A 14,726-nucleotide genomic window follows, 5' to 3' on the forward strand; every position below is an offset into this window, starting at 1 on the left:
TTTTTTCCTGCGTGTAGATCCACCCAAAGACAGGCTTTTCAGCCATTTAATTCCTGATTAACCAGTCACTTTAATGATTATCTGTATTTTTTTAAAAAAAACTTGAAATAGTGTTTTATATTTCATAGTGAACGTTGTCTTGATATTTTATAATGTGGCACAGAAATACATTTATGTATCAATAATTCCCTACAATAAAATGGGATCCTTAATTATGCCACAGTGTGTTCCAGTGTCAATTTTCTACCCTAGTAATTTGCTCATTCTCTTAGTCTTTAGTTTCAAGTAATAGATTCATCTTTCTTAAAACAAAGAGATGTTTCTTAGTGAACTTGATCCAAATACATCTTACATGACAGGAATTTCATATAAAGTGCATGACTTCATGTGGGTTGTAACAGCCCCCAGAGACAGTTATCTCTGCTGCATTTCATATGTACATTTAAGGGCTAAAACTGAGAACAGTAACTGATGCTGGCTGAGGTCACTGCAGTCACTTGAATGAAGCTTGAATTCTACCTTTTATAACAAAGATCTCTTGCACACTTGTACACACTGGCAGAAAAAGATACAGATGCACAAAGAAGAACCTCCTTCACCATCATGTTGTTCCCGTCTTTAAAATCTGGACATGAAAAAAATTCAACAATTTCAATGTCATAGTATTGCAATCAAATCCACTTATTCATACGTAAACCAGCAGCGATTTCAGTGAAATCACTGACTATGAACAAACGTATGGCATGAGTTGTGGATCCATGCACTGAATCTTATTGCTGATTTTGATGTCTGTGGCATGGTTAGGACTGCCATATGTCTGGATTTTCCCAGACATTACCGGTATTTCTGTCCTGGATCTTAGGCAAAAATTTGTTTGCAACCTTGCAAACTCAGCAAATGGGAGTTTTGCTGTATAATGTTCCCACTGCTTTCATAGATCATGCCGTGTTGCAAAATTTGGGGTGGTATTCCACCAGTCAGTTCTTTCCCACCTGGGGGAACAGAAAAACACATGAACATAAAGGCTGGCAACATGTCAAATGAGGCCTGCTGATGTAGCATCCTATGCCCACTGGTGTGAATAAAAGATACAATGCAAAAAGATACAATGCAATAATGCAAGAGATAATGCAATGCAAAAAGAACATTAGAAACCCAAAAGGGAGCTCTAGCCTTATAAAGCGTTTTCTCCTTAATAGAGAGCAAGTGTTGCGCTGGGGTCTAGCAGGCCAGCCCACTGTTGCTGGGCAGATCTGTTTGGATGGCCACAGGCTGTGATTGGGTACTTGTGTTTCTGGGGAGATTTTGATGTTACCAATTTGTGGGTTTGGGCTCAAAGGTTTTAAATATTGGGCACACAGCTTTGGGCTTTCTCTTTTGCTGCGTGCACCGGATCACCCGCCCACCCTCCCTGAACTGGGGATTTTGCCCTTGACCTTGCTATGCCTGTCATGGGGTCACCTGCTTTTGGGGCAGGGGCCTGGTAGGAATTTTGTCCATTTGGCTGGAGCCATTTGGTTTTTGCCCACTGTGTAGCAAATCATAACAACTTGTAAGGTTTGCGGTTAAAAGGTAAAGGTAAAGGTACCCCTGCCCGTACGGGCCAGTCGTGTCCGACTCTAGGGTTGTGCGCCCATCTCACTTAAGAGGCCGGGGGCAGGCGCTGTCCGAGGACACTTCCGGGTCACGTGGCCAGCGTGATGAAGCTGCTCTGGCGAGCCAGCACCAGCGCAGCACACGGAATGCAGTTTACCTTCCCTCTAGAAAGCGGTACCTTTTTATCTACTTGCACTTAAGAGTGCTTTCGAACTACTAGGTGGGCAGGAGCTGGGACCAAACGACAGGAGCTCACCACGCCACGGGGATTCAACCGCTGACCATACGATCGGCAAGTCCTAGGCGCTGAGGTTTTACCCACAGCGTCACCCGCGTCCCAAGGTTTGCGGTTAGGCATTGGTTTAAAAAATTGGTTCGTGGAGGGGTAAGTGCCTATCCCTCCAATGCTGGTGTTGCAAGGGAATTCCATTAAAGGAATCCGGGGGCTTGCCATGCTTTCGTCCAAGTCCCTGGCATCGGGCTTGAGCTGCGCAAGCCTCTAGAAGCATGCGGGGAGAGGTGAGGGTCTGGTGCCCAGCTTCATTTCCCCCCAATATTGTTTTCCCTGACTGGCTTCCGCTGGAATCCGGAAGTCAGTTCTGTCCCTGGACAGGGGGACAGATAATCGGAACCAATGCCTAAGCAACCACTCACAGTTATGTATTTAAATAAAGTTGTGGCCAAAATTATGCCAAAAAAACCTTAAACAAAAATTATGTGTGATGTTTGAGTTATTGGGGTGGCTTGGGATCTCAACACGCAACCAGGAAAACTAACCCACAACCAGGAAAACTAACCCAATAATCCCTATATCTGAATGCACCCTCAGCTGAATGCCACCAGAAATTTCTTTCCTTTTCTTTCTTATAATAGGCTGAAGTATATAGTCTTGTTTAGGAGGCCAACTTAGTATTAGGGCACATAAAGTCCAGCCCAATAGTTCTTCCAAATGTTAGAGGCTCCAACCTCAGCCATGTTTTCCTAATGCTGTAGTGTTTTCCTTGAGCCTATTGAGTTTATAATTAATCAGTGAAGGAGTAAGCCTAACAGTACTGGTGGGGTCACACAATGGTTTTTGCAGGTTACCCACAAGCACTGTTTATTGCCTGATGTATTCCTTTGAATCTGACTCATCCGTCGTTCCTCATGCTGACTCAGGGTCTCTGTGGGATTGATGTTCTTAGCGCCTCAGGCACAGGTTGGATGTATTTGTGGGGTGGAATGGCTGGGGGAATAAAATCTCCAGCCATAGATCCATTTGTTATGTTCTAGCAGAAGCCGTTAAGTATGAAACAGACCACATCAATGGGATTCTTAGTGCAATGGGTAATGTCCATGGCCCTAATAAGGTTTCTTATATTCACTTATCATTATGTGGCCATTGGAGATTATGTTTTAATATTTTCAGATACCCAAACATGGCTTTAAATAACAAAACCCTGCTAGTAAAAATCCAAAACATGCACGCTCCTAATCTGTCTCTGCAATGACTCACCCTTGTAAATGTGGCTTTCTTTCAGATTTTAGAAGGCTGATGATTATTGCATTTTCCCCTGCCCAGAGTAAACCTACCTCATGCCCAAATAGGGATGGGAGAGAATTTTGATTTTGTTTGCATTTTAATGAGTAAATAGCTAGTTCACACCTCTCAAACCACTATGGAAACTGAAACATGATAACCCTTCGAAATTCACAGTTCTCCATATTTTGTGATGCAGTTCTCCAATCCATATGTACAAAAATGTGTATATTAGGGGAAAGTGTGAATAAAATGCACACATTAGTGAAAATAGCATACAAAATCTTAGGGTAAATTGCTTGTGGCAACTGGAATACAGCTGCACACTGCCTCCAATACTGGAGCCATGATGGCTTGTAGTCATTGATAGCCTTATCAAGTTAAGAGAGACCTCTCAGAAAAAGCTACAGTAGCTATCATTTATCTTTATTTGTATTTCCATTAATTGTAACCACATGTATCACACAACCCTCAAAGAACAATTAAAATGATGCTCAAAGTGTTGTTCTGCTTAAAGATAAGGTGCAGGGCACATAAATTATTTAATTATCTGTGTAAACAGATGCCATTAATCAACACAAAGGCATTTATAGGTTGGAAACCAGGTAATTATAGAAGAAATCCAGGAACTCTCATGTTTGGGATTACGTCATGACAACAACACCTTTGCCTTCTTCACTAAACGTAGTTAAATGTAATAGGAAGAGGAATTGTTTTCTATAAAGAAAAATGCTGATTAGATTTTAAGAAGGAAAACAATAATTGTTGAGAAGAAAAATGATATCATCCTGCTCACTTGCACAATGAAGATGCCTCTCAGATGCAAAAATCTTATCTCGATCTTTCTCTGTAGATCAGCCTTTAAAGCATAAATAGTCTGAGACTCCTGGACTGCAGTGGAGTTGCTAGAAGTTAAACCCATTTAGATCTGCACAGAGATAGCCAAATGTGAGCTTCCTGATTGTTACCGCGGATACCTTATGGGAATCTGCACCTGTAATGTAATGGAGGAAGGAGAGTTACCTATGGTGAGGGTGCCTTTGCTATATCCAGTGCTTTTTCCCCTCTAAAAATGTTTAGGTGTACTCTTATTTTGACTCAAGAAAAACCACCATTTTATAGTTCAAATCGGGGAAAATAAATATAGTAAATGGACAAAAGTACAAAGATTCATAAAATGTTTAGGGGTATGCGTACCCCTACATCCCCCCAGAAAAAGTACTGGCTATATTGACCACTGGATATTATTCTCCAGCGATTTCAACATATATGGCAATGCTATAGCTCTGCAATGCTGCTGCAGATGTTTCAACACTGCAAATGAATGCTCTGAAACACTTCTAGCAAAGTCAATCAGCAAATAACTACTTTCACTCAAGTAATCATGATTTCATTATAGAACAGCAGAAAAGAGTTAGATATAAGCTAGCTGGATTGGAGACAATGTACCATTCGTAGTGCAGCCTCGTTCTCATTGTGTCATGTCCCATGTGACCTCTGAGTGACCTCTGAGAACTGAGTGATGCAGAGGGACACATCTCACATTTTTTGGACATGGGGGTGATAATGAGTTCCTTAAATTCGAGGGCTGTGTTGTGGAATCTAGAAGTCCCAAATTGTCTCCATATGGATCACCAACAGTGGTTCCCATCACTTTGCAAACCGCTATTGACTATGGAGAATTATGATTTCCCACTACAGCAGAAGTACAGTTGAGAACACCTGGAGAGCGGTGGTGGTGGTTCCTGCTGTGGTGGGTCTCCTTGCCATGTCCTCTAGTTCACACTTTCTCCCAGCCAGCTCTCCAAAGCCTCCTGCCAACTTCCACCTTCCGCAACAAACATGTGATTCCTAAAACTTTCCAAAACCCCCACTTCCTAAATCATCCACTTTTGTTCCTGAAATGAAGGCTTGAAACAGCAAACACAAGACAAACTATTAGGCTCCTCCACAATTCATTTCCATTTGGGCAACGCCACTTTTCCAAGAAGATGCAGACATAAGCGAATATGAAAATACAAATAACGGCAATGTAGATAAAGGCGGTAATAGAAGCAACATTTCAAGTGGATCCTTCCAGTGTGGGCATTTAGCAATAGTGCTTTGATGTAAATTTAGCTCCAAGCTAATAACACTGCAAAAAGTCTTATATCTTTTCGTGGGAGGCTTAAAAATCAGAGAGTATTATTAAAATGCTTTGAGTGGGAGCAAAGACATTCTGAGACTCTGGCCTTCCTTATAGAAGCTATGTAAATGGATATCTGACTTCTTTTGATGAATGGAGGCTTAGCAATAAAACTTCTATCAACAAAACATGAATGAAATGATCAGGTACAAATGTGTGGGTTTAAAATTATGCTTCCAGTTTGTAATTCAGGCACCAAGGCTCAAATTAACTATAAATACAAGTTAGGGGCCTGTCAGGAATTGCAGGGAGAGCCCCAAGCAATTGGGAAATCTCCACCCCCCTGTATTGTGTAATGGAGCAAGACAGAGTGGAACAGAGGACAGAAAGATACATATTTACCTTCCCATCCCTGTGCTAAACCCTTGAATTATGCTTATTATCATTTAAAAATCTTTAATCAACTTGCATAAAGCCAATAAAAATTCAACAACCTCATCTGAGCAGTGTACAAAACATGAAAAAGGTCCAGGAAACCTTGGGTAAACATATGATTTAAGCAAGTGTTTTAAACAGGAGCTACATTTTCTGTGATGCTGAGAGCAGGTGATAACCTAAGCAAAGGAGATCAGCTCATATCCTCATCCCTGCTGTTCAGTCTGTTCTTGAGGCTGCAGGTCTTGAGGCATGTTAGTGACATTATCAGCTCATGCCAGGGGGTAGCAATCCTCCAAACATACTAGACCTCTTTTAGATCTGGGTGATTTCATTATGCCCAGGTCTGAAATGGAAGCCCAGAGGGCCCAGGGCCCAATTCTGCTACCATGTTCTGGATTTGGGGCCTTTTCTCTAGGGCACTACATGATGAAGAGGTCGCTAAAGCCCTGCCCTTTTGTGTGTCATACATTCAGTTCTGTGTCTTGTTCACTAATAAACCATGTTTGCTGCAGCTAATAGGGCTTCATGGTTCACCTGCTTTTCTATGAGCTGTGTCAATCCGCTTAATAAATATGGATTGGTGGTATCTTATTTTGTACCCAAGAAAATAACTCTCGGGGGAAGTGTACAGAAGCTTTACATACCTTATCAAATAATTTAATGGAGCATTTAGTAAGATAAACAGTCTGGACCATTTCTCTTTGTAATGTAATGTTGAGCAAAGCCTGTCTGATTGATTGATTTTCCTTTAATTGAGAGCAGACAATAAAAGAAGCCATGTTTTCTTCATGCTGATTGATAAGATTTGCAGCTGAGCCCTGAGTGGCGGCATAAAATGCTATATCCATAAAGCATTGCATGGTTTTTCTGTCAGAAAACAGAGCTTGTGTTGCGTTGGCTGTCTTACTGTAGAAGAATAAAGCAAGAAATTACATAGGCAACTGGTAAAACTTCTCAAAGCTTTGCGTACTTTCTCCATGCTAGCAGATCGCTGGTCCTCTTTCTTCCTTTCTTCCCATTTTAAGTAGCAAAAGAGTCATCACTGGGGGACAAATAGAAACTATTTGCATGTTCAGACCCAAAAACCTCCCCCCAAATAAATTCACACTTGACTCAAATTTTGGTTTTGGTTTTTGGCAGAATTTAGGCCACAACTTTATTGATTACAGAAAGTGACTGGTTGCATAGGTTCTGGTTCGACTAGCTCCCTGCCTTGCAGGTAGCGCTGACCCAGGGCACCAGCACAGGTCAACCAAGAGTGAACACCTGGATAGCGGAAAGCTGGTAACGGGCTAACTCTGCTACCCAAATGCCCCCCTGGACTCAGGCACGGGCACAACCCCCTCTTGGGGGTTGACCAAACCAAGTTGAGTCCCTGGATTCCTTTAACGGAATACCCTTCATATAGGGATGGCGAGAGTGTTCTCCCATCCCTATCACCTGAACCAGAGCCTATCCGCAACCTCACAAGTTGTGATGATTTGCTACGTGACAGGTGAAACCCAAATGGCAACAGCCAATCAGCCAAGTGGGGGAAATTCCAGCCGTGCCCCTGTCCCAATGACAGACGACACACAATGGCATATCAGGTTCAAGGGCAAAGCCCTAAAAGTGGGGAGAGGTGGGCGGGTGTTCCGAATGCAAGCGCCAAAAGAGGAAGCTCTGGGTCACGTGCATGGGCATAAATAGGTCCCTCGAACCGTTTGGACTGCGTCCCATTGGCCAGATTGCACCCAGCTTCAAGGGACCTTTCAACCTGGTGTTGTGGCTGACCAATCGTACCCACTCACAACACAGGGTGTCGGTTTTCCAGGGCTCACTGCACTACGTGGCCTCTTTAAGGGAGGACCCGATTTAACATTTAAATGAATAAATTTGGATATGACAATGGGGGGGGAACAATGCAAGGAAACTAGTGATTAATGCCTCCCCCAACAGAAACAGTCAGGGACTGCTAAGAGTCTATTCATCACTAATTCTTCAGCTGCTGTTCAACAGGTGTAGTGCCTAAGTTTGCTATCCTCCTTCCTTTTGTGTCATGCCTGTGAGAGCCATTCGTTTCTGAAGACCAGGGTCAAAATGCTTTAAATAAATAAAGATGCAGAACCTCCACTTCAATCCCACTTGCAGCTAATTACAAAAAAGCAAAGCCTCAGCAGCACTTAAAGGCACATAGCATAGACCATAAACATCTGTGCCCATCATCTCTTGCTACTGCTGGTGTCCTGCAGTAGCATTCAGGTCTAACCACACTTGCATGGCAATATATCTATTAAAAGCTTGCTACCCTGTGTGGGGAGGGGGTGACTGGGACTTCTCCACAGCTTCCCCACTCCAAATTGCCTTCTGCTTGTGCTGCTTTGCAGGGCCATCATGTTTTTATTACACACCTGGCTTACAGTATACCTAGGACCTTGGAAAGGAGGGCCACATGGTTTTTTGAGAGAAGGCTTTCAACAACAGAGGTTGCTCTGAGGTGTGACAAGGGAACTTCAAATCGGCTTTCCAATAGTATGGAACTAAAAAATTTTTAATATTGTAATGCATGTTCAGTTTGAATAGTTGTGTGTTGATTGACTCTGTAAACCTGTTGCCCAAGACACAAACTTTTATCATATGTACATTGCAATTTTCTGAAGAAGGCTAGGAATAATCTGAATAATCAGAAAAGTGCTTCTGCCACCATCAGGCTTAATGTGTCAGTGTCTGCAGAAAATGACTTGTGAAGTTGCTGTGTAATGATTGTAGGAAAATGCTGGGAGCTTGCAGCTCTCCCTGCTAGAATGTTCTTGTTCCTAACTTTTTGTCAGAGGGTTTTCAAGCGACCTGCTATTTTCTTCTTTTGCAGAATGTGAACGATGAACCTCCGGTCTGTAGGCCACCCTATTATAGCAAACCTATATACTCTACTATTAAAACACCCATCTTGCAGTTGAATTGCTCAGACAAAGATTCTCCCCCTCATCAGCTCAGCTACACTATTGTGGGAGGTAAGACTATATATAGCTTAGTTTTTGTAATGACCATTCATTAGTTTTCATTCTTTCTTTTTGTGTGAATAGAATTGGTGAAGCACCTTCAAATGTATTCCCCTTCAAAGGTGAGCCATTTGGGAGCCGCACAGAAATTAGGACCTAAAAACACACACACCTTATGACAATATTAGCATGCCAGAGATTGTTCTAACCATAGAAATATGCCAACTTGGAGTAGGTCAGTTGCTAAAGAGCACACACCAAGAGTGTTTTGTTGAAATCAAGGATAGGGAACTCTCTAGATGTTTCTGGACTACAAGTCCCATCATCCCAGACTGTTGGCCATGCTGAGTGGGGCTGATGGGAATTGAAGTCCCTCAGCATGTGAAGGGCCTCAGGCTCCGCACATCTGGCCTTAAATCATAGAATCATAAGTTGGAAAGGTCCCTGAGGGACATCTAATCCAACCCCCTGCACTGCAGGAATATGCAGCCATCCCATATGAAGAAGAAGAGTTTGGACTTAATATCCCGCCTTTCACTCTCCTTAAGGAGTCTCAAAGCGGCCAACATTCTCCTTTCCCTTCCTCCCCCATAACAAATACACTCTGAGCTGAGTGGGGCTGAGAGACTTCAGAGAAATGTGACTGGCCCAAGGTCACCCAGCAACTGCATGTGCGGGAATCGAACCCGGTTCTCCAGATTACAAGACTACCACTCTTAACCACTACACCACACTGGGAATCAAACCTGAAACCTTGGCATTATCAGTACCATGTTCTAACCAACTAAGCTATATATGAATATATACCTTCTGTGCTTTGAGGGAGACACCTCTGTTCTTTGAACAGTGGCCTGGCGTTGGGAGGGAAACCTGCTCTAAGCTGCAATCTCTTTTGCTTCCTTCATTTCTTTAAGGGAAGAAAAGCTGCTGTTCTCTTGTACCAGTGCCTAAGAGGCTCTTTGCATCATCCCATCACAATTCAGACATTTATTAAGAGATGCCATATTCACCTGAAGTGCAAGATTCTGAAAGCTGGAGAGCTAGATATGAATTGTAATAGGATGCCATTTTTATTTTTATGGTACTTCAAACCCCATTCTTTCTAGGCAATATCCATTCTCGGTTCAAACTTCAGAGATCAGGCTCTGGCTTACCTTCTTTGATGACGACACAGAACTTCCAGTATGATGTGTTTCGAGGAATTCAGGATCCCACCACATTTCAGCTACTGATAGAAGTGGCTGATGAACTGCATGGCAGTTTAGCTCACCGCTTGTCCACAACAGCAACTGTAATACTGCATGTGGTTCCCTGGAGCACAACCAGGCCTTCAACCACCACAAAAACAACCACAACTGCCGTAAGTTTTGAAGCATACTTCTTTTTTCAGAATGTCAAGAGACATCTGAGGCAGTTGATAGAGGAGAGCACAGTTCAAAATGTTTCTGGTATCTCTGTGACTTACAGAGAGGGGGAGGGATGGGTGGCAGCCAGGTCATTGTGGTGCAAATGCGCAGAAGGGAGAACTGGACTGGCTCTGCTGGTGTGTTTAGACTGTGCCGGCATCGTCACACCCTTGGAACATTCGCCGGACGGCTACTACTTAAATGCTTCCCCCAAAATCTTCCACCTCACTATTTGCTCTGAATGAATAAAACATAGCAATAAAACAACAATATGATATACAAAGACTAGAAATAAAAAGTCAATTATATAAAATACATTTTAGGGTTTTGAATCAGTAGTCAAATGGTGGATCTTATTCTGATTGCCCCAGCTAAAAACATTGCAACCTTTGCTGTCACCTGCTCATCTTGATCTGCCAAGAGAAGGGACACTGTGGCAGTGGCTGGGCGACCCAGAATGGACAATAAAAGAGGGGTGATAATCTCATTCCTCAAGTCTTTATAAAGAGGGCAAGCCAGAAGGGCATGCGCCACTGATTCGGGACTGCCATCTCCACAGAGACATAAGCGTTTTTCGTGTGGAATCTGTTGGAATCATCCCTTGAGTACAACTGAAGGCAGTACATTCAATCTTACAAGAGTAAAAGTGCGCCTATGTTTTAGAATTGCTAGGTTATGCAGATAAGGTGCCAGAGAGTCGGAATGGGAGGGTGGAAAATAGTCATGCCATGGGCAAAATTTCCTTATTGTGGCCATGTTGTTTTGACGCTCAATATCATTTAGGGGCTGACAAATCATGCTGTTTGCTTTACTAAAACCCAGAGTGAGTAGCTGTTGTGGTGATAAACCACAAGAGTGAAGTTCTTGATAGACAATTTTAGTCCAGGTGCTCTTGTGACAATCTTGCTGCCCTATTTGCTCTATTTCTGATGTTCAGGCTGTAAGTGCCATTCCCTGTATAGCCAAAAGAGCATCATCTATGTCCACGAATGAGGCACTGGTAAGCTTGAGGGAGGTTTAGAGCTAATACATGCTAGGGGTAGCATGGGTGATATGGGCTTGCTTTCTGTTTGTTTTTTGAAGTTTAGAGTGGGTACAGTACATAACATCCTGAGATGACAACACACAGAGCTATCCACAGCCTTCTCTGTTTCTCAGAGTTTATTCCTCAATCCAAGACACCTTCTCTTCCCCCTCCTCTCTCTCTCTGGATTATCAGCTGCTGAGGACCAGCAAGAGAATGCGCTTTCCCTCATACTCTGTTTCTTTTAAGATTCCCAGTGGCATTTTGGTGGTCACTGTTACAGGTAAAGTGTTGGGCAGTTGGAGACATTTTATAGGTTTACAATAACTATTATTATCAAATAGGAAGATCAGCCCTGGATCAGTTTCTCAAAGATTCATTACTCAGGTAAAATTCTTGTTAAATTAACTGTCAATATGCTAATTTCTTCTATACCATTAAGTTATCCCCACTCATGATTTTCTCTCCCAGTATCATGTCACACACAATATTTCCCTAGTTTATCACCCAAACACAAGTGCAGCTACTGTAACAGATGGAATAAAACAAAATGAACAAGACTCTCCACTGAATTTATAACTTGTTTAGCTTTTTCTTTATTCCTCTGTGTCAGTAAAGTAGATGTTCGTGATTAAATAATGATGTAATGTTATTTTTAAAAGCTTTCAGTAGTAGTTTTTGAAAATTCAAAACACTACTTTAACGATAATCCGGATTGTGACTCCTCCATTGCTAAGAGGTTTCATTTGCTTTTGAAATTTGTACAACTCTATTATATATATGCTCAATAACACAATGGAAGTTTTGCTCTTTTGGTGGAAACCAACCTGATTCTTATTTTTATTAAAGGCAAGTAAATCTACTTTGAGGTTTTCAAGTTAAAAACTGGTGCAGATTTTTTTTTGAAAAATAAATATTATTAAGACCTGCTTACATTACAGAAAGGAGCTGATTCTCTGCTCCATGCTGTGTGTCTCTTCCTCAGTCCTTTTCTGGCTCATCAGGCATCTGGGGCCAGAATGGAAATGTCAGCACTGTGGGTGTGAAGGCACACAGTGTCTGTGTTTTGTAATGGGAGCGAATTGTCAGCTTCCATAAACGGTGGCTGCCCATCATAAAACTACCCAACATGCAATGCCCCAGCTGCGGTTTTATGTTAGACAGCACTGCGCACGTGAGAGCTGATGAGCTGCTCTCATTCAGCAATGGTGAGACCACATGCTTTGCCCCACTCCAGTCTGGCGGCAAGAAGAGGTGGTGTGGTCTGTGTGTGGTATGGTGTACATGGCAGGGCTGGTCTGCTGGGTCTTCTGCCAGTTGTGGCCATGATAGGGGGACCTTCCTCATGGGACCTACTGGTTTTCTGTTGGGGGAAATCCCCCCAAATGGTTACGGGCTTGCTGTAGAAATCCCATGTTGATTATGATGGTCAATCCCTTGTGTGTTATTCGCAGCATCTGATCTGATAGCTAAGCTCTATTGCTTGATGTGAGGCCCCCTTCAGAATCTTCTATTTCACATGTTTTCCCTGGGGCAGAAAGCCACGTTCATGGATACGCATATCCTGTGCCTATACATATAAATAATGTAAGTCTAAAGCGAGATAGCCAGCTGAATCATTAAGATGTTAAGCCAGGAAATCAAATTAACTGGCCACACTCATAGGGAACTTTTACATCCGAGTCCACTGGCAAAACAGACACAGCAGATGTTAACTGTCTAAATCCTTTAGTTTCATCATATGGTGACATAATGTTGAGATAAGTATCGGACACTCATGCAAACTGTATTCAGATCCTTTGTTTGTTCAGTGCCTTGACCAATAGCAGCCAGTTTACTTCAATATCCCCAAAATATCTGTGTCGTAGGCTGGTGACAGCCTGTTTTATCACACAGGAGAATCTGCACATGCTCATCTGTCTGGTATCTCTGGGGAAGGGGAGTCAATGAAGAAGGGAAAGGCTGATATCTTTCATGAACTGTATCTTAAAATATACTTAAAAAAATGAAAGGGAAGTAGTACTTCACTGGCTTGAATTTCGAAGCATGTCCCAAGTCCACACTGTCTTCATCTGAAATAATGATTAGTGGGGGGGGCGCCCCTCAACAAAGCCATGTTGGAGTGCTAAAGAGGCTGAACAGTGAATCTCATATGTGGTGGACGGCAGTTGAGACAGAGTCCAACCAGAGGGAAGGGCTGGTTACTATGAAGATGAGAGAGAGAATGTTCAGGAGGAAGGGAGATGGTCAAAAGAGAACCAGGGCTTTTTTAGAGCTGGAACTCATTGGAACTCAGGGCCTCTCAGGTGGGCGCCATTGCCATCCTAAGAGAGAACGAGGGAGGCGTTCGTCACGGGTTCAAGCACCTCTTTTTCTAGCAAGATAGCACTGAAGAGAACAGTTGGAGAGAGACGTGAGTGACTCTCAGCAGACACAGCGGAACAGCCTCTTACGTTTGCGGCAGTTTTCTGGCGGGAATCTTCAGAATCTTGACTATGCTACCACTCAGTGGATTTGTAACTGGCTGACTGACCGAACCCAAAGAGTGCTCATCAATGGTTCCTCTTCATCCTGGAGAAGAGTGACTAGTGGGGTGCCACAGGGTTCTGTCTTGGGCCCGGTCTTATTCAACATCTTTATCAACGACTTGGATGATGGACTCAAGGGCATCCTGATCAAATTTGCAGATGACACCAAACTGGGAGGGGTGGCTAACACCCCAGAGGACAGGATCACACTTCAAAACGACCTTGACGGATTAGAGAACTGGGCCAAAACAAACAAGATGAATTTTAACAGGGAGAAATGTAAAGTATTGCACTTGGGCAAAAAAAATGAGAGGCACAAATACAAGATGGGTGACACCTGGCTTGAGAGCAGTACATGTGAAAAGGATCTAGGAGTCTTGGTTGACCACAAACTTGACATGAGCCAACAGTGTGACGCGGCAGCTAAAAAAGCCAATGCAATTCTGGGCTGCATCAATAGGAGTATAGCATCTAGATCAAGAGGGACGCAGGTGGCGCTGTGGGTTAAAGCCTCAGCGCCTAGGACTTGCCGATCGAAAGGTCGGCGGTTTGAATCCCTGCGGCGGGGTGCGCTCCCGTTGCTTGGTCCCAGCGCCTGCCAACCTAGCAGTTCGAAAGCACCTCCGGGTGCAAGTAGATAAATAGGTACCGCTCCGGCAGGAAGGTAAACGGCGTTTCCGTGTGCGGCTCTGGCTCGCCAGAGCAGCGATGTCACGCTGGCCACGTGACCCGGAAGTGTCTCTGGACAGCGCTGGCCCCTGGCCTCTTAAGTGAGATGGGCGCACAACCCCAGAGTCTGTCAAGACTGGCCCGTACGGGCAGGGGTACCTTTACCTTTACCTTATCTAGATCAAGGGAAGTAATAGTGCCACTGTATTCTGCTCTGGTCAGACCTCACCTGGAGTACTGTGTCCAGTTCTGGGCACCACAATTCAAGAAGGACACTGACAAACTGGAACGTGTCCAGAGGAGGGCAACCAAAATAGTCAAAGGCCTGGAAACGATGCCTTATGAGGAACGGCTAAGGGAGCTGGGCATGTTTAGCCTGGAGAAGAGGAGGTTAAGGGGTGATATGATAGCCATGTTCAAATATATAAAAGGATGTCACATAG

At 43.4% G+C, this 14,726-nt stretch overlaps 1 protein-coding gene across 1 annotated transcript in view; it reads left to right on the forward strand.

Moving 5' to 3' along the window:
• LOC309379817 (cadherin-related family member 4-like) overlaps positions 1-14,726 on the forward strand; it is a gene marked incomplete at its 5' end in the record, with an annotated part of 63,180 nt that overhangs the window by 37,920 nt on the left and 10,534 nt on the right. Inside the window, 2 exons of the mRNA XM_081929270.1 lie at positions 8,527-8,668; positions 9,763-10,016. Of these exons, the coding sequence (XP_081785396.1) occupies positions 8,527-8,668; positions 9,763-10,016 (396 nt within the window). The remainder of the gene's footprint in view (positions 1-8,526; positions 8,669-9,762; positions 10,017-14,726) is intronic.

Source organism: Podarcis melisellensis (assembly GCF_964234715.1).
Source record: "Podarcis melisellensis genome assembly, chromosome: 10".
Classification (NCBI taxonomy): Eukaryota; Metazoa; Chordata; class Lepidosauria; order Squamata; family Lacertidae; genus Podarcis; species Podarcis melisellensis.